We start from the raw sequence: 27,937 nt of genomic DNA on the forward strand, positions 1-27,937 counted from the left end.
TGACAATACATAAAAACGTCACCCTTTTTAATTGTACATGCAGAATACAAGCTGTTTTTAAGCAACAAAGAACATGCAGAAGGCTCTTGTTTGGCATGTCCTACACGGAAGGGGGAATGTATGTGGAACAGCTCTAGCAAGGTGTGTAGCTGGTCTCCAGCAAGCCAGAGATCTGCCTGCCATCCAACCTGACAGCAGAAAGATCTTACTTACCGTTCATAAGTCATGAGCACAATTTACATTGATCAGTTTATCTTCGGTACTGCAAGAATAGAGTCCACATCAACCTCCTTGAAGTAGTCAGTCATTTAACAGCCCCTCTCTATTTCTAAATGTTGGTTTTGTAAGCCCAAAACATCAGTATTGCAAGTTGAACCTCTACTGTCTGGAGCAGATATATATTATCAAAGCTCTGAAATGGTTATAAACAGGGCCTGGCAGAAACAGCTACGGACAGATCCATTTGATATAATGAATGTAGGACCCATATGCCAGATCCCAGTGGCTTATTGCACTGGCCTAAAACACCGTTTAATCTCTTTTCAATCTGCCCCAAATCCTAAACAAATGAACATGGTAGTCTAGCTCATTCGCCTCCAAGCTTATGCATTTATGCTTGCAATGTTAGAATAACCAGAGGTTATAAAAAGTAACGACAAGCAATTATAAGGATTCCTCGTGGAGCTGCTTTCTGTGCTTTTACTGTAACTTCCAAAATGGCAACCCGCACAAGCTAACGTACATCACTCTTACATGGGTTCTTCTTTGGAGATTCCAGTGCAAGTGCAAGGAGCACAAGGCACTCATGGATTAATCTGTTCGTGTTTCTTACAATGTCTGAAAGTACTTTCAGAATTGCTGCATTGAGTTAGCATTCTGCAGGGTTTGCTTGGTTTGGAGCAGGAATGCTAGAGGGAGTGATTCAATGGAGGACTTCAAGCGCCGTCAGTTTGAGAGCTGCAGGGTGATCGAGGCTCTCTCTCTTCAGTTCCTTAAAGAATTACAGTTTCCTAGATCTGTCAGAATAACATTAAGAGAGGCGCAAAAGAAATTCCTCTTTTCCTTTACTCCTACCTCTCTGAAATATTTTGCCCTAAACACAAAAATAAAACTTCTGGCCTCAGATGACTGATACTGTTGCTGAAAATCCAGAAACCTAAATAGTAGGATAGTTTAACCATCACAGCTCTTTTTATACAGAAAGCACACCCTGGTATGCTGCGAATGCTGACAGCATTCCAAGGCTGGAAGAAATGTACGTATTGTCCTACTTGGGTCATGTATTCTTAAACTGTAAAAGTTGCATTGGTAGAGAGGGAAGGAGAAGAGGAAAACCATATCAGTTGAATTTTGCTTTGGAGAAATCCATTTCTGGATGCTGTTCCATGAACCTGTAAGAATGAGAGAGGTGCACATTAAGATGGGAGAGCTAGAAAAAAAAAATACCTGCAACGCAATGCCAAGTACACTCGGAAACCAATAACACTATTCCCAGGATGGTGCATCTGGTGCTGATCCTCGAGATTCAGGTGCCAGGTAAAAATGGCATTATTATCTATCTAGGACTTTTGAAGCAGCATTGTGTTGCTGCTTTCAGAATTTGTTTATTTCTAGCATTTCTATTCCACTGCATCTCCTAGGACATCTAGATAGTTTATAATAGTTATTGTTTTGGTTGATTGCTGCTTTATTTTAAATATTATTGTTTCTTTTATACTTTTTAAGCTGGAAGGAGAGAGATTCCATACTGTATTGTGACATCTTTTTGTTGTTGTATATAATGCTGTGCCTGAGGCAATGTACCCTGTAACTATGATGCCTTTACAGCCAGATGAAGGCAACTGTATTATGCAGCCTAACCATCTATGGGGGGTCTAGTTAGCCAGGCAACACATGCTTCTGGCCTTGGACCACTGTCTGGAAAATAAAGCAGCCCCCAGAATGCAGCTGATGGCCATCTCTATTATAACACATCCAATCAACTGCAGAACAGCCACAGTCCTTCCAGTGTGAAAAGAGGTCGTGGTTTCCCCTGCTATCGTTGTGGCTCTGTAGAGATCGAGACCTATGATGCCACATCAATCCTCCCATTAGTAATATCAGTAAAATTGCTCCATTACGACGTCCTGCTGCTGTAAATGAGCAACGGCAAATTAATCAAATATGCCCTTGGGAACTATTAGCTCCAGGTCAGACACGTAGCACCTGGCTTATTGAAAGATGTTTTCCATTGTTCTTCGTGCACTATGAGCACCACTGCTGAAGGGTGAAGTTTGAGAAATCCTGGTAAAAACACAGGACTCTTCTGGCAGATTTGCTCTGACTTAGAATCATAGAATACTAGAGTTGGAAGGGGCCTACAAGGCCATCGAGTTCAACCCCCTGCTCAATGCAGGAATCCACCCTAAAGCATCCCTGACAGATGGCTGTCCAGCTGCCTCTTGAATGCCTCTAGTATGGGAGAGCCCACAACCTCCCTAGATAACTGGTTCCATTGTTATCCTGCTCTAACAGTGTGGAAGTTTTCCTGATGTCTAGCTGGAATCTGGCTTACTGTAACTTGAGCCCATTATTCCGTGTCCTGCACTCTGGGAGGATCAAGAAGAGATCCTGGCCCTCCTCTGTGTGACAACCTTTCAAGGATTTGAAGAGTGCTCTCATGTCTCCCCTCAATCTTCTCTTCTCCAGGCTAAACATGCCCAGTTGTTTCAGTCTCTCTTCATAGGGCGGCTTTGTTTCCAGACCCCTGATCATCCTGGTGGCCCTTCTCTGAACACGCTCTAGCTTGTCTGCATCCTTCTTGAAGTGTGGTGCCTTGCCACCCAAATCATATTAAGAATGCCAGTTAGATAGTTTATGTCGCACTTTAGCGTGGCTTCCAAACTTTACATTGTTTTGTCATTGTGACAATTCTGTTTGTTTTCAGTTAGTCAGAAATGAGAGAAAGAAACAGATATGTTAACACTCGGGGGGGGAACAAAGGGGGTGGGGAGGAAAAATATATATAAGGAATAGAAGTATGTGTTTCAAGCATATGAAATAGAAAAATAGTGTACACTAAACTGATGACTATGGCACATAAATGACAAGTCTGTTGTCAACTCCAGCTGGACATCAGGAAAAACGTCCTGACTGTTAGAGCAGTATCACAATGGAACCAAGGACCTACAGAGGTTGAGGGCTCTCCCTCACTAGAGGCATCCAAGATGCACTTCTGAAATCTCTTCATTGGCTTCCAATTCACTCCAGAATCCAATATAAACTTCTCCTGTTGACCTTCAAAGCTTTTCACGGTCTAGCTCCTGCCTATCTCTCCTCTCTCATCTCACACTATTGCCCCGCTCGTGCTCTCCGCTCCTCTGATGCCATGCTTCTCGCCTGCCCAAGGACCTCCACTTCCCTTACTCGGCTTCGTCCTTTTTCTTCTGCTGCCCCTTACGCCTGGAACGCTCTTCCAGAACACTTGAGAACTACAAACTCAATCACAGCTTTTAAAACTCAGCTAAAAACTTTTCTTTTCCCTATAGCTTTTAAATATTGAGTTTGTTCCGACTCTATACTGTTAGCTTCACCCTACCCGGTGCCTGTTTACCCTACCCTGTGCCTGTTTGCATTCTCTTTCCCTCCTTATTGTTTACTACAACTTTATTAGATTGTAAGCCTATGCGGCAGGGTCTTGCTATTTACTGTGTAATCTGTACAGCACCATGTACATTGATGGTGCTATATAAATAAATAATAATAATAATAATACAGAGGATTCCTGCATTCAGCAGGGGGTTGGACTCGATGGCCTTATAGGCCCCTTCCAACTCTACTATTTATCATTCTATGATAACTCTTTAGATTCTTATATATTTCCCATTTTATGGAATGAGACGGAAGGCTTTCCCTCAAGGCCATTCCATTAGATAAATACATATAAATAACTTTGGGGGAAAGGACAGGTAACTGAGCTGCCCAGAGAGGTGAGCAACAGCAGAGAGATGTTATGGCCCCAAATGACCAAGCTCTAATAGACTTCACTGGTTACTTGATATCACGGCAAGTCATTTTAGGTTGGCAGACTCAAACAATAAACTCATTCTCTCCCAACGTATTTTCTGGACTTGTTAATATGCTGTACATTCAACAGGTTGTCTTATAGAAGGCATCCTCACTCAACTGAAAACTGCACATGGGGCTGCTGTGGAGAGGGGGGCATTCTGGCAGCGCATCTGAAGAATTGCGTCCAATAAAACGGGCAAAGGGTAAAGTTTCAGAGCTAACTGACAAATTAAATATATATAACCGGGTCTAGATGGCACTTAGCCAAGAAGCCTTAATGAGCTGAGATGTGAAATAGCTGAACTATTAACTAAAACCAGCCGCCTTACTACTTCAAGGCAGTGGCAGCAATAAAGCAAAAAAGAGGATTCGTGGTGGAATTTATCTTGAAAGAGGGAGGAAGAGACATCGCTTAGGACGGTGTGTCTCTGAGGGTAGGGCTAAAACACAGCTCATCTGTGCTAAGAATTTCCTCTGAAGCGTCACCGCTTGAATTAGTTACTACAGGTAACAGAAGTGGGAGCGGAATTTCATGCTTCCCAATATTAAGACTATGTTTGGGGAGATTAGCCATGAAAAGAGAAGATGGTTGCTGGATACCGCCCCCACTTGCCTGACACAATAACCCTTTTACCCCTGCTCACACTGAAGATGTTGAGGCAGCGGCTTGACCTTTAGTTACCCCATTTCCAACCAGAGAGCGTCACCCTGCATGGCCTTAGCAGGGCAATTACTCACGGAAGCTCCTGAGCACGCCTCTGCCAAGCAGGGCAATAAAGTGATAAAAATATGACTGTCTAGTAATCCCTTCAATTGAGGGAGGGGGAGGAAGGAAAGGTTATGTTATCTGGCTTTGAGGCACATGGAGATTAGAGTCAGAGACACCACGTCATAGCTCAAGTGGCGATGGCACCGCCAGGCCCGTGAGTCCATACAGTGCCCTCCGTGCTGGACTTAGAGCGGGGCTGGACTTACAGGTGAGCCATCTCTCATGACAATGGCTCCTTGCATTCACCGGTCAACAAGAAGCAACTCTGTGCTCACCTGAAGGATGATGCATCATTGCTTTCCCTCATATATCCCAAGAGACACACAAATGGGCTCTACTCACTTTTTCAATATGTCCTGCTTCTTCTGCTCATCAGACGTGGGGAGCCCCATGGATTTCTGCCGCTGATCATACATCATTTTCTCCACCATGCTGCGTGTTTCACTGTCTAAGTCGGATAACTTGGAAATGGAAAGAGATCCCGTTAGAGAAAGTCCATATTTAACAAATTCATATCCCAACCTTATAAAGCAGACTTGCCCAACTTGGTGCCCTCCAGAAGGGGTGGACCGCAACCCCTATAGTTCCCAGCCAATGTCTATGCTGGCTGGGAATTCTGGGAGTTGCAGTCCAACCTATCTGAAGGGCACCAGGTTGGGGAAGGATGATATAAAGTGACTTACAAAAATCCTCACAGTGAGATCACGTTAAAAGACTAGTTATCAGGGACAAAATACTGTAGCTTCACCATGGAGCCATGATCATTGAGGCACTTTCCTGCCCCAGCTTTTCCACTGTCTCCCAGGCAGTAGATCCTACTGAAAACCCCTGAGCAAGGGCTTGGGGTTGAGCAACCAGAACTTGCTCAGTCTTTAATGGAAGAAAGTCCTTCCCTGCTGACTGCATCTTATAAAAGAGTAACTTTATTCTCCTTAGATCAACATACTTTATATTGAAGTATATAGGGAAACAAAGCCCTATGAAGAGAGATTGAAAGAACTGTGCATGTTGAGCCTGGAGAAGAGAAGATTGAGGGGAGACATGATAGCACTCTTCAAATACTTGAAAGGTTGTCACACAGAGGAGGGCCAGGATCTCTTCTCGATCCTCCCAGAGTGCAGGACACGGAATAACGGGCTCATTCCAGCTGGACATCAGGAAAAACTTCCTGACTGTTAGAGCAGTGCGACAATGGAACCAGTTGCCTAGGGCAGTTGTGGGCTCTCCCACCTTAGAGGTCTTCAAGAGGCAGCTGGACAGCCATTCGCCAGGTATGCTTTATGGTGGATTCCTGCACTGAGCAGGGGGTTGGACTCGACAGCCTTATAGACCCCTTCCAGCTCTACTACTCTATGATTCTATATGCACTTGAAGAATATGCACTTTGTCCATTTACTTGACTCAACCAGGTGATACCAAAAGGATCATTTCTCTAGAAAAGCAGTGGGCAACTTCTGACCCTCCAGATGTCCAATCAGCCTTAACCAGCATAGCTAATAGTGAGAGATGACTGGAGCTGTAGGCCAAAGCATCTGGAAGGCCAAAAGTAGCCCACCCCTGCTCTAGAAGCCGTGTTCGCAAATTTGTCAAGTGGACAAATTTGATAGGAGCAGCACTTACCTTTGAGTTCTCTGGGTTAATTTTCTTGGTGTTAATCTCTGGGTCGGTTTGAACTAACTTATTCCACCATTCCATCTTGTTGATCTAAAGGGGAAAAGAGACAGTAGAATTCAGTCCAATACATTTCACACCTAGAGCATCTTCTCTGAATGGGGCACATGCGTTAGGGATCTGGCATTTTATCTTTATTAGCCAACGAAGATTGTCATATAACATCGTGTTCTTGTGGTTCATCTTGCGGTAGCCCACTTGACTTGCTGGCTCAGTTAATATTGTTCTAAAGTAGTAATCTGACTGTCAGCTCACTTCAAGAGATATCACCACTAGATGTGAAGCAAGCAGAACACGCAAGAACTCACCACTCTAACAAAACTAGTTATAAACCTAAGTGCTGGATCCTTTGCCGTTACCTTCTCCAAATGCACAGTGACTATTTTCCCATCTTCTATCAGCCATGAGCTCTCCTCCACCTTCACCTCATTGTATAAGGCTGCGTCAATCACAGGGGGATGGCCCTTCAGTCCCACCTTCAAATGCCGTCTCTGTATGTCGACCAACATATCCTTCCCCTTCAGTCTGAAGTTCACTTTGAATGGGATGGCCAGCTAGACAGGACAGGACAGAAAGAGGGAGTACTGAATTCTTACAGAGACACCCGTGCGTGGATAATGTGCAGGTAAGCATTTGTGGAAATCTAATTCACCTTAGATCTATAAGGTGGTTTCCAATCACATCCCTACATGGAACTGCTTTCTGTGCGCAAAGTTGACACCATCCGATGCAGCTATTAAATCAGACTGGTTCCCAGTGTCACTGCCTTCTGTATTTTCCACCCTTAACACTCGACAGACTCTGCTTCGTATGACTCATTATTAAGTATTTCACTGATTCAACAATGGTCATATAACAAGCAGAGACAATCCACTCCTGTAAGGCAAAACTCTTCATGTTCTCCCCAAAAACTGTACTTACATCTAGTTCAGAGAGAGTCTGTGTCCACCTGTAGTTTGGAAGGTCTGCCCCATTCCCAGAGTTTGGTTTAAGCTTGCCTTTGTCCTTCTCATCTTCTTCCTCCTCATCTGTATCCTAATCAACACAAACATTATGTAAAAATACTTCTAAGTACATTCAACTTTCAGCAAGCTTAATAAAGCCGTGGGTCATCTGTGCACCTTTTTGTTCAGGCGTCCTACATGTTAAAGACAATCCTGCTAATGTTTTGAAGACTTCAAAGACTATGTTGCATGGGCTCATTAGCGCAAAGCAGACCTTGTATAAATCGTAGAATTCCACACATTCCAGTAGGCATATTATGTGCACTGCTCCCCACCAGCCCCCCACAACCATCTTAAAGCAATGCAGGTTTTAGATGGGAACCAATACCTGCTTACAGCTGCAAAAGCCTCAAAGGAAACATTACCTGTTTGCTGGGCTCAGGGGGTTCCATTGGATTCTCAGCAGATTCAACAGGGATATCCTGGATCTCGTTGTCTTTCTTCTCTTTTTTCTGTTACGATAAAATGCCCCTCCCAGTTTTAGTTGAGATCTATGAATGCATTTTAAGTGTTTTATTTATTTTTATTTTACTTATTGCATTCATATCCCACCCTTTTTCCTCCAAGAAACCCAAGGCAGCATACAAAATCCTCCTCCTCTCCATTGTATCCTCACAACAACAACCCTGTGAGGTAGGTTGGGCTGAGAGTCTGTGACTGGCCCAAAGTCACCCAGTGGGTTTCCATGGCCAAGTGGGGACTAGAACCCGGATCTCCCGACTCCCAGCCTGACACTTTAGCCACTACACCACACTGTTATTTACTATTCATAGCAGTAACCCACACACTCTGTCTCTTTCAATAAAAGCACCAGCAATGAATCAACCACATGGAATGTGAAAGTGGGGGATTTCCAAATACAGTCAGGATATGAAAGTCATGAAACAACTATAGCCCAGAGAGGAGATACTCTCAAGATAATATCAGAACTGTTTGTCGCAGTTGAGGCTTTCATGGTTCTTAAAACGCAGCCTTTGTCCAACTGAAAGTCACTTATTAAGCCAAACTTATCAAGCAAGATGCTCATTCTTCCATTAAAATGAAAATGCCACTCCACCTCCATGCCAGATATAATGAACTGGATCCAAACCTGGTCGATTTCCTGTTGCAACCTTTCTGCCTCCTCATCAGTGAGCTCCTTAATCCTTGGCTCACTTTCTTCTTGTTTTGCTTCTTTGGCAAGTTTAGCAGCACGTTCTGCTTTTTCCCGCTGTTCTGCTTCTTGGCGGGCCTTCTTCTCGTTCTCTGCTTTCTGAGCCATTTTGTTGTGGCGGCTGAATGTCTCTGTGATTAACTGGGGGAGAGAAGGGGAAATAAACTATTGAAGTAGTAGTATTCTCTAGTAGCTAAAATGCCTGGATCTTTTCTGTTTCCTAATTAATTGCAAACTCAAGGCTGATTTCTTCCAAAAGGAAGACACGGTCCACCATCTTCCTCCCCACCCCACTGCCCTTCAGGGTTTGATCCATTTGGTGAGGGGAAGGATCGGACTTTATACATAGAAAGTTCACACTGTTTCCCAGTTCCACCATCTCCGAAGCAGGGTTTAAGGTGTCTTGTGCAATGCGTTTTGCTAAACCCTCCTCACTCACTAACCACAGTCAGACCGTCTGCAGCAGGGTTAGTAGCTCTAACCATGGCTTAAAGTGTTGTGTGCAACAGCACGGCTTGTGGTTAGTGCTAACCCCAGAGAACCACAGTTTCGCTAACCACTGAGCTTGAAGTGTCATCTGAACAGGCCAGAGAGGTACATACTGTTTGCTATAAAAAGGCAAAGATTCACATTGACTGGGGTGTGGGTGGGAGTGTAAATCTTTGTTTCTCCTCAAATCATAATTCTAAAAAGAGGCTTAAAGGTGCTGGAAGTTAAAACAAGTTATCTGAAATGACTTATCTGCCCCCTTTCCCAAGAGTCCAGAGTGGGAATGAACAAGGCTACCTTTGTCCACAATTTAGAAGAAAGAGACTGAGGGTCAGGGCTCTAACATGTTTGCTCCAATAAGGTGACGCAGTCATCTGGCTACATAACTGGCTGAATTTCAAGGGTTCCCACTGCTGGGTGACCTTCACAGCTCATGCAGCAGCCAATGGCCATGAACAGAGGCACTGAAATTGGTAACACATGATCAAGTATGCCCTTTGGACAGTGACATGTTGGAGACTTGTGCCTACTGAAGAAAGAACATGACAATCTTGTCTACTGTTCTTGATTATTATTATTCTTTAAAAAGTGAAATAATCTTTAAATAGTGTCTGCTTGGTTGGCTTAGCCAGCACAGATCCAGTGGCCTCATAAGAATCCGAAGACTCTTTGTTTCCACAAACTCATTTCACCACCTTAAAAAGCAGGAAAGAATTCTAACTTTATAATGCTCCTTATCTTTCTGCAGCATGAATTCCTGCTTCCATGTCTCTAAGATGTGCAGTCCTGTAACGGGCACTGGTTTCCTCCACTGGTCGGGATTTTGTCAGGAAAAGGAACATTTGAATTCTGAAATCCCTCAAACATTTAGATCAGAGTTGGGGTAACTTGTGGCCTCCAACTCCTATCACCCCTAATCAGCCGCAGTCAATGGTGAGGCAAGATGTAAGGCCAAAACAGCTAGAGGGCTACAAGTTTCCCACCCGATTTAGAGGTCTAGATTTTATTCCTTGACTTGCTCCATAGGCTCAAGGGATCCTACCGTACAGGGAAAAAATCCTGACAAGTAATCCCTCTTTAGTTTCTTATATCAACTTCAGAAACGGACTTTGATTGACCTTCTGAAGACAAAAAGTATGGACCAACACTGTAAATGCCTCAGAGAATGCAAGAACTTACCCTTGACAAACTGCAGAGTGAATGATGGTATATGGATGAAAGTGATCTCTAACTCATATAGGGCCTAAACTGCTAAAGACAGGAGTTCCCAATGTGCTGCCTGCGGCCACCCGTTTTTTAGCTACTATTTTTCCTGGGTGTTTTTTTTAAAAATATACGTACATTGATTTGTATGAAATGTATACAACTTTCTACCGTACAATTTTATACATAAGCTGGACCAAATATCCAAGTGGACCAAATATTGAAGTTGGCATCTACGTATATGCCACCTGTTCAGATATTGAAATTGTTAAACCCTTTATCCATTGCATTATAGAAAATGAGTATTTATCCTTCCAATATTGTAATATCAGTCTTTTAGCTGTCAAAGGGGCACAGAGAATCCATTTATGCTGACCATTAGCTAATTTCCATGAAGCATGTAAACAATTTAAAAGAACATGTATAGCAGTGAATATTAAAAACTGTTCCAGCACAAAAAAAACACCCCTGTGTAATAACCTCCCCCAACAAAAGCAGCAGCTACTGGACATTGCCAAAAGATATGTTTAAAAGAAGCTTTATCTGTCTTGCACTGCTAGCAATTTGCCAAATTAGACAATCCATTATTAAAGAGGTGTGGTGTCCAACAGCCATGAAACTTTTTTTTTTGGCAGAATAAGATTCAGCCTAAGATCCATAGGCGCAACAGGTAGATGCCAAATGGCTGATCCACTGATTAGGCATTTTGTTGTGGTGCCAACGGGTCCAAAAGGATCGGGGACCGCTGATTTAAGACAATTGTTTAAAAATCCCACATCCCCATAGAAATTAAATATTTTATTATAAAACATCCCTATCCATTATAAAAATGGGTAAAAGTCAGCCCAGTTCCCCAAAGATTTTCAGAAAACATGGATTAAATAGGATTTATCATATTTAAAGATGGGGTGTGTCAAATCCCACCCAGCCCAAAACAGCAAGGGTACCAAATATTCAGAGATTATTGAAGACCACAAGCAGGAGTCCTCATATTCAAGTTCAGCCCTTTCAAGAGGCAGGTTGAATCTCTTACTCAGGTGGCAAATCAGGAGGGGTGGCAGATTACACCCACACCTGGCTGGGAAGGTACCTGTGGGCACTGCTGCCACCATAATGGCCCTGTTTCCTGCTGCAGCAACTAGAGAGGGAGATCAAGTGGGTAGGCTCTCATGAGGCTGCCGCCTGCGCAATCTCTTGCCCTGTGAGAATCTCGCAAACAAAACTGGGCAGGCGAGCAGCCTCCCCAGAGAGCCAGGTCAGCTGCACAAAGTGGCCAATGCGTCGCTCCTAAGAGGCTGCCCAGTCAATCTCTTGTTTGAGGGACTCTCTCAGGCAGCCGCTCTGGAGACCATGCCCAATCTCTCTTTCTGGGATAGTCCCCCAGACTATATCTATACTGTGCAGGTAGTCTCCAGGGTTACCTCACGATGACACGCTTTGAGGAAGGACTCTTCAATGGATTGCATGCAAGCAATCTCTTATCTGGTGGGGGAGGGGAACGGAGGCGGCGGTGGCAGCACACGCTCTCCTGTTTCAGGCAGGGGGGACATCTTGCGCTGCTGCTGTTCACATTTGTATTAGGCAAACTTTGCTATTTGGGGACAAAGCCACCATTGCAGAAGTGGACTTAGTGCCTTTCTAGGAGCAAACAAACAAAGCAAGCTGAAAGTATTGATCCTGTAGCGTCTGTCAGGAGTTAAATCAGTACATTTTGGCATGTCAGCTTTTCAAACTATCCTTTGGTCAAAGCATAGCCCCCAAGAACTCCAAACAAACAACCCCCTCTCATTGAAACTGCTATCATGAACAGAGACAAACTTGATCAGACACTACTTGATGTGGCCTCTTCTGGTGCTTTCCAGGTTCAATAATAAAATGCGATGTCACTTCGTTACAGCAAAATCAAGGGAATCTTTATGGTATATTTGAGGCACAACATGACACTGTGGGAAACAGCTCAGATTGCCGCAAAGAGGTACCACCTCTTCACAAGCCAAGTGATAAATAAATCAAGTACCTTTTCAGCAGCACCCTCTTCTCCTCCCACAAAGAAATCAGTTTTGCGTCTCAAGAAGCTGAAAAAGGTGTTCACAAGCTGTAATGAAAAACAGACAGGATATTTTCAAGGGTTGAAGCTACACAATTAACGTACGTGTGTGTGTGTGTTGGGGGGAAGGGCTCTTCGAGAAGGCAATGCTTCTTATGGGCGACCCAATTGTGGTAGCTTCTCCTTTTTGCAGCTTGTTCCTGCCCCACCAAAGAGGGTCTGAGTTAGACAGGATGTTGTCAATGAAGCTGCCAATGATAATTCTCCCCCAGAATTCTGTATCCATCAAAATAGTCCATGAGAAACTGTACCAGGACAAAGTATGTGTTCCATTCATGGTTTCTTAGAGCCTTCAAGAACCAAAGGTTTTAGGACATCTTTTATATGAAGTTTTAAGCCCTTAGCTGTGTCAACTCATGACAGACCTTCCACTCAATAATAATCTTTAATGCAGTTATGTTGACACACTGACCACTTCCACTAATGCCTTTTCAATTAAATCAATAGGAGGGCACCAGTTTAAGTAGTCATTAAAGGAGCCCTTTAAAAGATCAGAGGTTTGATCTAGATGAATGAAAAACAGAGGTGAGAGAGATACACAATAATAATAAAGTGGAGAGGAGAATATGAAACAAGAAAACGGCTTTACTCTTGCCTGTAAAATAAAGATTATTTGAATGGAAGAATAAATCTCTTGCAGAGCCCAGAGGCTATGCTTTGTTTTTTAAGTTTCAATCAGGCTACACAAGCCACATCATATTAGGATATAAAGAGGTGCTTTACCAGAATAAAGCCAGTGATTCATCCACTCACACTTGCCCACTGTGGCAACAGGTCTCCAAGATCATGGGCAGGGAGACATTTTGAAGTCCTGGGATCAGAGAAGAGATCCTTTTAAGTGGAGACGCCAGGGACCGAACCTGGAGCCTTACTCACGTAAAGCAAACATTCTACTGCTGTGCTACAGAGCGCGTCCTGATCTTTCCTTTCCCCACATTAATTGTTTAAGCCAAGGTGAGAAATATGCAGACTCTGTCATCCACAATTGACTGTTGCCATGTTGCAAATTGACACTGGGGTGGGGTGGGGTGGGGAATAGAAGCCCGGTTTTTTTTTGCTTTAAAATAAGGTGCCGGAAGCACACACCTTGTTTTAAAGCAAAAACATGCCCCCCGTTCACCAGGCCTTTGGGAGCATCACTTGGCACTAAAACAAGGTGTGTGCTTCCTATGTGAAAAATCTGGTTTTTTTCTTATTAGTTTTAAGCTAACAGCAGTGTAGAAGACTGCCACTGGATTAGTTCTTGCTGCAGGGATGCATGATACCAATTGTTAAAGATTAAAATGCTGCTAAGAGTGCACTCTACTATCAGACTCTTTTTCCACAGTGTTGAAGTGTGCGGGGCAAAGATTTCTAAATGCTTTGTTATGATCCTGTCCATTTCCATCAGGTTTCAGGATGTGGAGATTCAAGCTCTGAAAGAGAATGGCTAACCAGATAGAGAGTGTGCAAGAGCAGAAAGAGAGAGGGAAGAGTGATAATCAGAAGTAGGTGAGCTGGATAAAAATACTTTTGTTTTTAAATCTTTCACATTCCGATGCTAACTGAAGCAAATTACATTACTGCGATGCCACGTACACTGCTTTCTTATTACCAAGACCAGCAATCAAGATAGAGACCTACCATTTACCCCAAACCCAATTAAGTAAAAATAAATAAATAGATGAATCCATAGCTAGAGGTCATAAAAGGTCCATGTAATCTTGAATTCAGTGACTAGATGTCAGAAGCCTAAAAATGACTTTGCTTTGTTTGTCCGCTGCATCAGGTAACTACTCTAAATATGGATGCTCCATTTAGCTGTCTGGGCAGCATTTATATGGAATAAGACAGAATGCCAAAGAATCCTGTCTTATTGTTGAAAACCTGAGTGCAAGAAGAGATAATCTAATCAGAAAGGAAAACTTTAGCAAGCCAGGGTTTGCCCTTGGGTTGCAATTCCTGGCTTGTATGAGGTGCAACAAGCCAAGAATCCCACTTTAGGTGACATGCTAAGCTTTTTCTTCCAGTTTAGTTTAGCCATGCCCCCTGGCAAAAGGAGCCAAGCAGAAACAAAACCAGTTTGTGAACGATAAGCCAGGATTCTCTAGACTCCTGGCCTAGCATTCTATGCGATTACAGCCCTATGTCTAATAGTGACAGACCTTTGATTGAAAAAATTGCTTACTTCTTTTAAAAATGTTCTAAGCTAAGCTTGTTGCCTTCACATCATTTTTCAGTGGTGGGATATTCCATAAATTATGAAGCATGAGTTATTATGCCAATTCTGAGCCTAATACTCAGTTTGATTAGGTGACTGCAAGTTCTAATATTATGATGGGATATTACCTTCTATCACAGGTTAAGATACTTAGGTGGTGAAATTAATATTTTTGTTTTATTAAGCTTTTTGCTCTCTGTCAGATACTTGGATCAATGTAGTCTATTCTTGTATGTGCCAAATTGAAAGGTGCATTTAGGGTGCCGGAACTGGATCGTCAGTCCCTATACTTTTATCTTTTCTAAAGAATACAGGGAATTTCCATCTAGATCATAAAACCAGGACCCGAGAATACATAAGGAAGGTCCTAGGAAAAGCCTATTGCATTATCTAAACAAAGGGGGTGGGGAGGAGTGTAGATCTCCAGATGTTTTGGATTTCAACTCCCAGCATTCCTGACCATTGGGCTTGCTGGCAGTGGCTTCTGGGAATTGAAGTCCAAAAGAACTGAAAGCTTTTGCCTGAACAGGGGTATTTTGAAGCTTCCAATCCAAACCTGTCAGCTTTCTACAACATCTATGGATACTTTTATTTATTTATTTACTACATTTATATACCACCCCATAGCCGAAGCTCTCTGGGCAGTTTACAAAAGTTAAAAACAGTGAACATTAAAAAGTATATAAAATTTAAAAACATAAAAACAACGGCATCCATTTAAAAACAACAGTTCTGGGGGCCGTTAAAAAACAAACAAACTTATCATTGTTAAATGCCTGGGAGAAGAGAAGTCTTGACCTGGCACCGAAAAGATAACAGTGTTGGTGCCAGGCGAGCCTCATCGGGGAGATCATTCCATAATTGGGGGGCCACCACTGAAAAGGCCCTCTCCCTTTTTGCCATCCTCCGAGCTTCTCGGAGTAGGCACCCGGAGGAGGACCTTAGATGTTGAGCCCAGTGCACGGGTAGGTTCATCTCAGGAGAGGCGTTCCGTCAGTTATTGTGGTCCCAAGCCGTGTAAAGCTTCATAGGTTAAAACCAGCACCTTGAATTGGGCTTTTCTCTCTGTTTCTTCCCTGAATGGATGCAACTCTTGTTTCTCAAGGTTAGTTCACCCACTATCCAACCCACAACAACGTAAGAGCAGACTTACTGGATCAGACCAAAAGCCTATCTATCCCAATATCCTGCTCTCTACAGAGGCCTATGAAAAGCACATCAGTGAGACATGAGTGCAAGAGCATTTATTCAACCCTCCCAATGTTGTTGGCATTCAGAGGGGAGGGGAATTATGCCAGAGGCGAAAGAAATACTACGAGGCCGGATAGGGGGGTGAATAGACTCCGGAAACGGGAACTTTTAAGAAAGGGAGCCGGGGGGGGGAGAGAAGGGAAGGCCAACCGCCCCCTCCTGCCCTCCATTTTACCTCCCGCACGCCGCCCTGGTGCTGCTGGGCCATGGCTAACAACATGCCGTCGAAGCGCTCCTCGCTGTCGGCCGCGTCCTCCCCGCTAGCCCCCATCACTGCCTGGTACGCTGGCCGGTTTATTTTTCTTTTTTTACTTCGTCTTTAACAACCACCGCTCGGGCCTCCCGTTATCAGCACGCACTGTCAGAGCCGCGCCCGGAAACGGAAACCGTACTAAAACGGTCAACCTGTTCCGGGAGATTTTTTTTTTGACCAATCGCCGAGCTCTCTGTGTTAAACGGCAACAGGCTCTTCCAATCAGAGTTGACAGGAAGCCAGGCGCGATCCGTTGGGTCCTCGGTTGGCGTCGGTTGCCGTGGTTACCGTCTGCCTGGAGGGCCGACGGGAACTTCCAGAAAACTCGTCCGCGCTCGGCGCGTGGAGTTAAAAACTCGCGCTAGTTGTAATGTGGCTTGAAATATGCACACACACATCTATTAAAGGACTGATTCTCGCTTGAGGCCATGGAATTGTTTATTACAGTTTTAGCTCGTCTTTTCTCCAAGGAATCCAGAGTACCGTTTTCTCCCGTTTAAACCTCACAACAACCCTGCGAGGTAGATTCGGCAGAGAATTACTGGCCCAAGGTCACTCACCCAGTGCAATTCATGACGGGCGGATTTGAATGTATGGGTAAAATCCGCCGTAAATCCGATTTAGAGTAGACCCCTTGAAATTTCTAAATAGGTCTTTTGTTGGATTTTACCCAACGTATCCCTGACCTTTGCCCAACAATTCCACTACACCACGCTGGCTTTCATTTCTCTGAAGAAGATGAAGTTGTTAATCCTTTGAAATATGTTTGAAAAATGGTATAAAAACAAATAAGACCAAATGTGCCTGGTAAAAAATGTTACCCCAGAAGATAAACCATGCAGAATTTCATTTATTTAAGTGGGCAACTAAGACACAGTTGTTAAAATCCTCGGATGCTCTGTTTCCATGTGAAAGTACCCCTGAAAGAGCATACAGCAAAGTAAAATACACATTTAAAAACATTTAGCTGCAGACCTGTATGCGCTTACCTAGTAATAGGGACTCTTGGAAATCAATGGGACTTACTTCTGAGTAGACATGTACAAACTTGTGCTCTTAATGTAATAAAATATTAAGCAGGATAACAGCACCAAGCGGGAGTTTGTCAAGCAACTCCAGATGCATTTGGATGAAACAGATCATTGGGATCCATTTCTATTTGTTTTTATAGCATGGAAACTGTTGGATGGCCTTTTGGAAACTGTTGGATGGCCTGTACTGAGAGGAGGACAGGGCACGCAGATGGAGGGGTGGGGTGCAACCCTAATTCTGGACCTGTCGGCTTTTGCTACTGTTATTCACAATTTCCTTCTGGATAGCTCCTTCGATTGGGAGTTAGGGCCACATGGCTTTACCCCTGGAGGGTGAATTCCAGAAGGTGGTGCTATGCTGACTATTGCTTGATCACATAGCATTTAGGCTAAGATACAGGGTGCCTCCTTGGTCCCTGGTGCCTGTTGTATAGTGACAGTTCCCTGTAAGGAACATGCAGGGACTTACAAATGAGACTAAGTTAATGCAGAATATGGGCCATATAGACAGTCCTTACATTTTTTAAAAAAAGTGTTAACATGAGGCTGAGAGAAAGTGGCTTGCCTAAAGCCACCTAGTGAGTTCACGGCAAAGGTGAGATTTCAAATAAAGAACGACATGATTCAAAACTCAGTCTCTTGTTGTGCCACAAATAAATAAGTTCAATAATTCTGCAATCCTATACAGGTCTACTCAAAAGCAGTTTCCATTTGGTTCAATGGGGCTTACTCCCAGGTAAGCAGATTCAGGACGGCAGTGTAAAATGTACTTACTGCATCTTCATCTCATTAGCTGATATAGATTAAAAGCCATTGAGCATCTTTGACTGGTAGAAATCCATCTATACATTTGCTGGTTTCCTTCAGTCTTGTGATTTTGCTGTCTGTTCTGGTATTAGCCCTTCCGGGGTGGTGGTGGCTTTGACCCCAAAACTGAATAAAAACATCAAAATGAATATATGTGGGGGAGTTCCCCTGATGCCCTTCCTATGGAGCAGTCAATGATACAAGGCATTGCACAAGACAAGGTCATCAGAAAGAAACACCTTCTATTCCGCTGGTTTCAGGGGTTGAAGTCCATGGCTTTAGGCTGAAAGACAGCTTTGATTCACAAGCAGTCATTTGTAAAACTTAGAAAAGATGGGATTTCATAGCAGGCGATAAAGAAACAGTTGACAGGAAATCTGCAGCTTGTTTCTAACGTATTTATTCCCATTATTTATGCTAGAACCTGGAGTCATCCTATGAAGCTGATTGGTAGGAGATTCAGGACAGATAATTGAATTGACTAGGGATAATCCCTAGTTTTCTGGTACCAGTCCCTGACAAATCACTATCACTTTTCTTTTAAAGAGTAGGGTAGAAATATCTTCTAAAAAATAACATAAGAGACATCATTGCAATGTATTTCAAAGGAGGGGTTATCAACGTGAGTAAAGTAAAGCTTCCCCAAGTTTTAACACCAGAATCCTAAACGCACTTATTAGGGAGTTAGCGCCGTTGAAAATCATGGGACTATTTTTGAGTAAATAGGATTTTGTAATTTTATAGTTTTTAACAGACTCTGACTATTTTTCAGTGCACTTGTTAGAAAGTCTGTCTAAACATTTTCAGTGGAATATGCACTAGAGGTGAAAGGGTATTAAATTTCCAGGGGGGAGCAAAGTCAATCTTTTTTGGCAAAAACAGCAAAGAGTCTTTTGGTTAAATAAATTCACTTTTCAAGGACTTGTCCACTTCATTAGATGCATGAAGTATTATCCTAAGCTGGCAAGTATAGATACGTATTGGGTGCAGAGGAAGTGGGGAATTTAAGCAGTGGGGTCAGAAGGAAACAAAAGGCCAAAAATGAAATGAAATAGAAATTGTGCGAATATTAAATCATAAATTTTTGTAAAGTAATTACTGTGACCGTTCCCAAAGCAGTGTTGATAAGAACACAAATGCTCTGGCATTCAATTAAGTCAATTAATCAAGTAAATTAACACCTGCATTAATTAAATAGCAAACCCAGCTCTGGTCTGCCACCTTGTGGATGCAAGCCTCCAACTTAATTTTTCTTCCTTTAGTTTATTATGTTGTTTTCAGAAACGTTTTTCATCTCTAAAGATGTGAAAGCTCTTTATTCATTAGATTTCTATACCGCCCAATAGCTGAAGCTCTCTGTGTGGTTTAGTCAGAACCATTAAGACCATAAAAATACAACTAGCTTAATTAAGTAGGCCCAACCTTGAGAATGATCAGTATCATTGTCCCTCTTTGATAGATGGATAAGCAAAAATATGAGGAAATCAAGCAGCAATTTCAGAGAACAAGGAGCAGGTTTCTCTCAAGGTCACACGCGAGTCTATACCAGAGCCCAGAACCTCGACTCTGTGACTCCAACTTGTTCTACCAAAGATGACTTCCCGCTGGTGCTACAGTGCGGCTGTATTTCCTGCAGTTCAAGGGTGTCACAGCATCATTTCTTTTGGCAGGCAGCAATCCAACAGGTGAAACTGTTATCATTGTGGTTTTGTGGGCAGTGCAGCTATTACAGGCTAGAAGCCTCAGCCAGTGGGGAGGCAATCATTGCACTGCTGTTCATTACGGAGGCCTGAATCTGTGGGGAGCTCTAACTGAAAAGTAGACCTGGCTAATGCATAAAGCCCAGAGAGGCTGTTGGCCAGCAGGCTCTGAAGGGTGGAGGCTGTGCTCCCCACTCCCTTTAGAGGTAGGCTGAGTCTGCAGTCGTGACATTCATTATATGTGGGACTTAACCTGAGCCAGGGTTTATCCGGGCTTAGCCACGGAACCAGTTTTGAAGGCCAGAATTCAGACCTGGAGCATAATAATATGACCAGGGTGGGATAGGGAGTGGGCTGCAGTATCGGACTAACACCAAGGAGACCCAGGTTCAAATTACCCTTCAGCTGGGAAGCCTACTGGGTGTCCTTGGGCCTGCCATTTTAGCTCAGCCGAACCTACTAGAAAATAATAATAATAATAATAATAATAATAATAATAATAATAATAATAATAATAATAATGCAGATCGGAACTGGGTTGGTCAGGAGTTATTAATCTGTCTTGCTTTCTGATTAGGAGCGATTGTCCTTGTGTTAAATGCTAATACAAAGACAGCCCTATTATAGGGTGACCATATGGAAAGGGTGACAGGGCTCCTGTATCTTTAACAGTTGCATAGAAAAGGGAATTTCAGCAGGTGTCATTTGTATGCATGCAGCACCTGGGGAAATTCCCTCTTCATCAGAACAGTTAAAGCTGCAGGAGCCCTGCCCTCTTTTGTATCTGGTCACTCACGGCAGGGTTCCTGCAGCTTTAACTGTATGCTGCATGCATACAAATGCTGTAATTCCCTTTTCTATGCAACTGTTAAAGATACAGGAGCCCTGTCCTCCTTTCCAAATGGTCACCCTACCCTATTAGGAGAAGGGTAATTGGGGAGGGTTTTTCAATCAATCAAATTTTTATTTGCACCAAGCCATTAGCCATTGCAATTTAGAACAATTAACTGAACATAAGGCATAAAACAGACAATAAATGTCCAGAGTTCAAGAAAAAACAAAGTTTTAACATATAAAACTCAGTGTCTCCAAGCAAATAAAACGTTAAATACAGTTAAGGTTAAAATTATATAATTTAAAACTCAGGGTGCAATTGCAGCCCTCATTTTAATAGCAATTGCTAAAAAATTCTCAGTTTTTGCTCTAACCATCCTGTTGCAATCCTCAAGAAGAAAGTTCACATAATAATCAGTTGAATGCCCTGGATAAGGTGATAAGGGAGGTTATTTATTTATTAATTAAAATATTTATATTCCATCCTATATCACAAAGATCTCAGGGGGCGGGCTCTTCCCTCACTGACCCCGAAGCAAGCCTTTGCAAGCCAAGAGTTGGAATTCCCAGTCAAGCCACTTTGACTATTAACTTCACAGTTTCACTCAGAGAAGCTTGAAAAGACGTTTTTCCTTCGCTTAGGAGCGTTTAGCACGACTCAAGTGTGCAACCCTTTGCGTAGTTACGGGGGAGCAGGCTCCCCTGGACTTAGCAGAACCGTCTGCTCTGAAGAAGCAGACGCAGGCTTGCAAGGCATCTCTGAGACGTGCCCTGCGCTAGAGGAAAACTGAGCCGTCGAAGGTGCGGGAGTCGCTCGCCCTCCGCTGCACAAGCTCAGAGGGCCCGCTCCACTTCCTCTGCTACAAGGCCACTGCTGTGGAATGCCGCTGAGGCAGTGTTGTCACCGGAGGCCAAAATGTTCAGGAACCAAGGCCTTGGCTGGCCGTCGTGCAAACAGTCTACTGTGTCCTGCTACTATGAAAACAAACAAGCACTGTGAGAATGGACTTTAGCCCAATGCCCTGCATGCTCCTTTTGTTAGGGGGCTGTCGTCACCCCACATCTGAAATAGACACAGGGGTGGTGGCGTTTTCTCTTCTCTCGGCACAGGATGGAACCATGAAGAAGGCGATGATAATTTTGGTCTAAGTGTTTAGTTCAGTTGGAAATTCCTCACCTGTGTGTGTCCAGGTGGGTAAAGATACACAGGATGCTTTTCAGGGGGATGGAGGTGGCGGGGGTGGGAGGGCACATTGCCCATTCCAGAGGGCACTGCCCCATAAGAGAGGCGCTTGCCAATGCCAGGTCAAAATACGTAAGCTGGACTTTGATTCCATTGACACTACATAAAGTGCACCAGGTGAAAGCTAGGACCGGCATGCTTTTCTGATAGCTAAATAAAACATAATGTCTCCAGCACCAAATTTTGTAGGTCTAGGTCATCTATTTCAAGTGGGTTAGCGAGTTCCCAGAGGGGCAGGAGCAAGCAAGTGCTGGGTCTATGTGAAGTTGCAAGTCATTTGTTTGTTTGTTTTGTTTATTTATTTATTACATTTGTATCCTACCTTTTTTTCCTCCAAGGAACCCAAGGTGACATACATAATCCTCCTCCTCTCCATTTTATCCTCACAACAACAACAACCCTGTGAGGTAGGCTGGGCTGAGAGTCTGTGGCTGGCCCAAAATCATCCAGTGAGCTTCCATGGCCAAGTGGAGACTAAAACCCAGATCTTCTGACTCCCAGTCCGACACTCTAGCCACTACACCACACTGTCATTCCTCTTTTTAAGGTACTAATAAACTAAGGTTTGTGCTGCAAAATGAAAAGAAGGTGTGATTTAGAAAAACAGCCTTTGCTAACCTGATGCCCTCCGGGTGTGTTGGACCACAACTCCAAACATGGCCATCAAGGAGGGCACCAGATTGGGGAAGGCTACTGAAAACCATTTTGCATCTGCTGCAAATGGTTCTGAAGCTCCTTTAGAGTTCTGACTGAAACCCAGAGCGGATTCACGGCTCCTGCCATCGGAGCCACCAGCCTCCACTGCTTTTTTGTGCATACTATGAGCAAGTCTTTAGCATCCCTCATGCACCTGAGCATCCCCTGTGCACCTGAGCTCTGAGTTTTCTTCAGGAACGTCTCTTCTGTTGCTTGAATGGCTCACGCTGCCCGAGAGCCCTCTCCATTACTGGCGCTTGCTATAACGTTGTGCTGAAGGGACAGGAGCCTCCTTTTATGCTGACATTCAGTGCTGCCCCCTGCAGGCAACACTGCACCCTGATGAAGACAGATCCCATTAATTGATCTTAGTTGTCCTAAACCAGGGATGAATCATAGAATAGCAGAGATGGAAGGGTCCTACAAGGCCATCTAGTCCAACCCCCTGCTCAATGCAGGAATCCACCCTAAAGCATCCCTGACAGATGGTTGTCCAGCTGCCTCTTGAATGCCTCTAGTGTGGGAGAGCCCACAACGTCCCTAGGTAACTGATTCCACCGTCGCACTGCTCTAACAGTCAGGAAGTTTTTCCTGATGTCCAGCCGGAATCTGGCTTCCTTTAACTTGAGCCCGTTATTCTGTGTCCTGCACACTGGGAGGATCGAGAAGAGATCCTGGCCCTCCTCTGTGTGACAACCTTTTAAGTATTTGAAGACTGCTATCATGTCTCCTCTCAATCTTCTCTTCTCCAGGCTAAACATGCCCAGTTCTTTCAATCTCTCTTCACAGGGCTTTGTTTCTAGACCCCTGATCATCCTGGTTGCCCTCCTCTGAACACGCTCCAGCTTGCCTGCGTCCTTCTTGAATTGTGGAGCCCAGAACTGGACACAATACTCTAGATGAGGCCTAACCAGGGCTGAATAGAGAGGAACCAGTACCTCACATGATTTGGAAGCTATACTTCTATTAATGCAGCCCAAAATAGCATTTGCCTTTCTTGCAGCTATATCGCACTGTTGGCTCATATTCAGCTTGCAGTCTACAACAATTCCAAGATCCTTCTCATTTGTAGTATTGCTGAGCCAAGTGTCCCCCATCTTGTAACTGTGCATTTGGTTTCTATTCCCTAAGTGTAGAACTTGGCATTTATCCCTATTAAATTTCATTCTGTTGTTTTCAGCCCAGCACTCCAGCCTATCAAGATCACTTTGAAGTTTGTTTCTGTCTTCCAGGGTATTAGCTATCCCACCCAATTTTGTGTCATCTGCAAATTTGATCAGCGTTCCCTGCACCTCCTCGTCCAAATCATTAATAAAAATGTTGAAGAGCACTGGGCCCAGGACTGAGCCCTGCGGCACCCCACTCGTTGCCTCTCCCCAGTTTGAGAAGGTTCCATTGATAAGTACTCTTTGAGTCTGATTCTGTAGCCAACTGTGAATCCACCTATTAGTTGTTCCATCTAGCCCACTTTTAGCTAGTTTGTTAATCAGAATGTCATGTGGTACTTTGTCAAAAGCTTTGCTGAAGTCAAGATATATGACATCCACAGCATTCCCACAGTCCACAAGGGAGGTTATCCTATCAAAAAATGAGATCAAATTAGTCTGACAGGATTTGTTCCTGACAAATCCATGTTGGCTTCTAGTAATCACTGCATTGATTTCAAGGTGTTTACAGATTGACTTTTTTATAATCTGCTCCAGAATTTTCCCAGGGATGGATGTCAGACTGATTGGTCTGTAGTTCCCAGGTTCCTCCTTTTTGCCCTTTTTGAAGATAGGGACAACGTTAGCCCTCCTCTAGTCATCCAGCACCTCGCCCGTCATCCATGATTTTGCAAAGATAATAGACAAAGGTTCTGAGAGTTCTTCTGCTAGCTCCTTCATTACTCTAGGATGCAGTTCATAGGGCCCTGGAGATTTAAACTAATTCAAGGAAATTAGGTGTTCTTTGACCATTTGTTTATCAATCTCAAACTGCAATCCTGCCCCCTCAACTTCTGTTTCACTTTTTCCAGGGGGGTCATAGACCCGCTTTTGGGAGAAGACCGAGGCAAAGTAGGAATTGAGCACTTCAGCCTTTTCTTTGTCGTCTGTTATCAATTTGCCATCCTCATTAAGCAGTTGAATCACCATGTCTTTCCTCTGTCTTTTACTACTCACGTATCTAAAGAAAGCCTTTTTATTGCTTTTAGCATCCCTCGCTAATTTCAGCTCATTCACAGCTTTAGCCTTCCTGATGCCATTTCGGCACTTCTGAGCCACATGTCTGTACTCTTCTTTTGTAGCCTGCCCTTCCTTCCACTTCCTATATGTATCCTTTTTTGTTTTCAGGTCATCTCTAAGCTTTTTGTGGAGCCACATTGGTTTCCTCTGTTGTCTTCTATCTTTTCTCCTGGTTGGAATTGTTTGTAACTGTGCCTTTAAAATTTCCTTTTTTAAATACTCCCACCCATCCTGCACTCCTTTTCTCATTAGGCTCACTTGCCAAGGGACCTTACTTATTATAGTTCTGAGTTTATTAAAATCAGCTTTCCTAAAATCCAGAGTACGTGTATGGCTATGCTCGACTTTTGTCTCCTTCATAATCAAGAATTCAAGTATGACGTGGTCACTTTCCCCCAGAGTTCCCGTAACTGCCACTTTATCCACTAAGTCATCCCTATTGGTCAATAACAAGTCAAGGATTGCCGATCCTCTAGTTCCTTCCTCCACTTTCTGTAGGAGAAAGTTATCACCCATACATGTCAGGAATTTCTTGGAAGGGCCGCTTTTGGCAGTAATGGTCTCCCAACAGATATCAGGGTAATTGAAGTCCCCCATCACTACTACATCACACTTCCTTGAAACACTGGCAATTTGTTTCTCAAAATTTTCGTCCTCGTCTTCTCCTTGATTGGGTGGTCAGTAGTAGACTCCGATTATCATATTCTTTTTATTCTTTGCCCCATTTATTTTAATCCAGACGCTCTCGACGGGGCTCCCAGTCTCATCCGCCTGTATTTCTGTGCAGGGATAGGTATTTTTTAACATATAGTGCAACTCCACCTCCCTTTCTATTTCTTCTGTTCTTTTTGAACAAGTTATATCCTTCAATTGCTATATTCCAGTCATGGGAGTCATCCCACCAAGTTTCAGTTATACCTATCAAGTCGTATTTGCCTTCATGTAATAAGAGTTCAAGTTCATTCTGTTTGTTTCCCATGCTCTGGGCATTAGTATATAGACATCGAAGACCATGTGTTTTATAGTCTGGCTTTGTTCCTACATTGTTGCAGACACTATTTTGGGACACTATTGGAGCTGTTCTCTGTACTGTGGTGCATTGGCCTTCATCCATTGTTGCCTCGAAATTTACGTCTCCCGCCCCCATAAGATTCAGTTTAAAGCCCTCCTGATCAAGTTCTTCATGCTGTGGCCGAACTCATTCTTTCCAGCCCTTGTGAGGTGCAACCCATCCCTTGCCAGCAGTCCATGTTCCAAGTAGCGTAGCCCGTGGTCCCAGAATCCAAAACTCTCACGACGGCACCACCTTCGAAGCCAGTCGTTCATCCGGAGTATTTTTCTTTCCCTTTCTAATCCTCTTCCAAGAACCGGGAGGATGGATGAGAAAACTACCTGGGCCCCAAAGTTCTTCAGTTTCCTTCCCAGAGCTTCAAAGTCTGAAATGATTTCTTCGTAGCTCTGCTTGGCGACATCATTTGTTCCCACATGGATGAGAAGAAAGGGGTATGTGTACGTGGGCTTTATGAGCTTCGGTAACCCTTCAGTCACATCTCTAATCTGTGCTCCAGGGAGACAGCACACCTGGCGAGTCCATGGGTCTTCACGACATACTTGGGTTTCAATCCCACGCAACAGGGAGTCTCCCACAACGACTACTCTTCTCTTCTTCTTGGTTGACCTACCTTCTGCCTCTTGATCACTGTTGCATGGTGTCTCCTGTACTTCTTCCTCTGCAAACTGTCCTTCAGTCTCATTCTACAGAAGCTGAAAGTGGTTGCTTAACTCTAATGGTTCCACCGGTGCAGAATGCCTTCTAATTCTTCTGCTCCTAACTGTCACTCTTTTCCAGGGAGTTTCCTCTTCATTGGTTTTCCTCCCCTCAGCATACTCCACTTCTGCTTCAGCTGGCTGTTGCTCTTCAATCTCATGTGCTTCTTGTTGCTGTTGCAGTTCCACTTTTCGGTCTAAGAACTCACTCGCCGCTCAAGTCCTCTCACTTTTTCTTCCAAAAGTGCCACCAGCTTGCACTTGTTGCAGGTATATGCCATGTTGAGCTCAGGCAGAAACACGAACATTGCACACCCTTTGCAGGTCACCACCTCTAGGGACTCCTTTCCATCCATATTGTCGATTTCTGCTTTGGTTTTTTCCTTTTTGATTATAGTGGAATTGCCTTTGCTTTGTCCTGTCCTCACTGAAGGTACACAACTATATGAGTATGTCTTAAGGGAAAGTAAGATCTTGAACCTCTGTCATCTTGAAGGCCAAATTCCAGTGATGGGCAAGAGACCCAAATACCAGAAATACCAAAAATAATACCAGCATACTTTAGCTTAAAGTTTCTACTTCCAGTAACTAAGCTTTCAATCTCTCTCTCTTTCAAAATACTAGAACCCAGGTCCATCCCATGAAGCTGATTGGTGGGAGATTCAGGACAGATAAAAAGAAGGACTTCTTCATAGTTAAACTATAGAATTCGCTACCACAAAACGCAGTGATGGCCACCAATTTGGATGGTTGTAAAAACGGGTTAGATAAATCCCTGGCGAAGGCCACCATGGGAAGTAGGTTCCACCACTGAGAAGGCATATCAAGTTGTCTGCTAATGAATCACTGCATAGTGCAAAGGATCTGCATAAAATTTGCCAATATATATGTTCAGATGCAATTTTACAAATCATTACTATGACTCCAGTAGAAATGCAATGTATCTCACCACAGTGGGGAAGACAGTGATCAGATGACTTATTTAGGGTGCAATCCTATGCAGGCTTAGAGAGAGAAAAAACTTGGTAATTCCCTAAATCGTTAATTCCTTTAAAAAATGATCTTTTAGGGAAGCTTTCTGCCATTAGTGAACTTCTGGTGAGGAACAAGTTTCAAAAGAACCCCATCATTTGAAAAACCACTGCGAACAGATTACTTCCTGTTCCGTAAATTTACGTGAATGAGAAGTTTCAGTTCTTTGTAGTATTTTTAGATAGTAATTTGCACATCACATAAAATCTTAGAAAGCCATAACAGTCTTTTGGGGGGCGGGCAGATTGCAAAAGTACATTTCTCCATTAATAGATGTTTTCTACAATCCTTTCCAGCATTGCATGCTAGATGGACATTAATTTTAAGTAAAACAGCTTGTTTTGAAGTGGCGGCTACTTCTGTTGTATCCAGCAAAATGCTTTTGAAATTATTGAGCCAATTCATCGTGGTGGTGCTGCCATCCTCAGGGAAAGACAGGTGATAGGTGTTTTATG

General features: G+C 43.5%; 1 protein-coding gene across 1 annotated transcript; it reads right to left on the reverse strand.

Moving 5' to 3' along the window:
- On the reverse strand, nt 1-16,220 carry NUDC (nuclear distribution C, dynein complex regulator). Its single transcript, XM_063140092.1, has 9 exons — nt 16,070-16,220; nt 12,354-12,431; nt 8,582-8,785; nt 7,857-7,943; nt 7,409-7,522; nt 6,847-7,041; nt 6,437-6,520; nt 5,159-5,277; nt 1-1,391 (listed from the first exon to the last, which is right to left on the reverse strand). The coding sequence occupies exons 1-9, from the start codon at nt 16,163-16,165 to the stop codon at nt 1,340-1,342; spliced, it is 1,029 nt and encodes a 342-aa protein (XP_062996162.1). The 5' UTR covers nt 16,166-16,220; the 3' UTR covers nt 1-1,339.
- Nucleotides 16,221-27,937: the final 11,717 nt, after the last annotated feature.

This window comes from Elgaria multicarinata, chromosome 13 (genome assembly GCF_023053635.1).
Source record: "Elgaria multicarinata webbii isolate HBS135686 ecotype San Diego chromosome 13, rElgMul1.1.pri, whole genome shotgun sequence".
Classification (NCBI taxonomy): domain Eukaryota; kingdom Metazoa; phylum Chordata; class Lepidosauria; order Squamata; family Anguidae; genus Elgaria; species Elgaria multicarinata.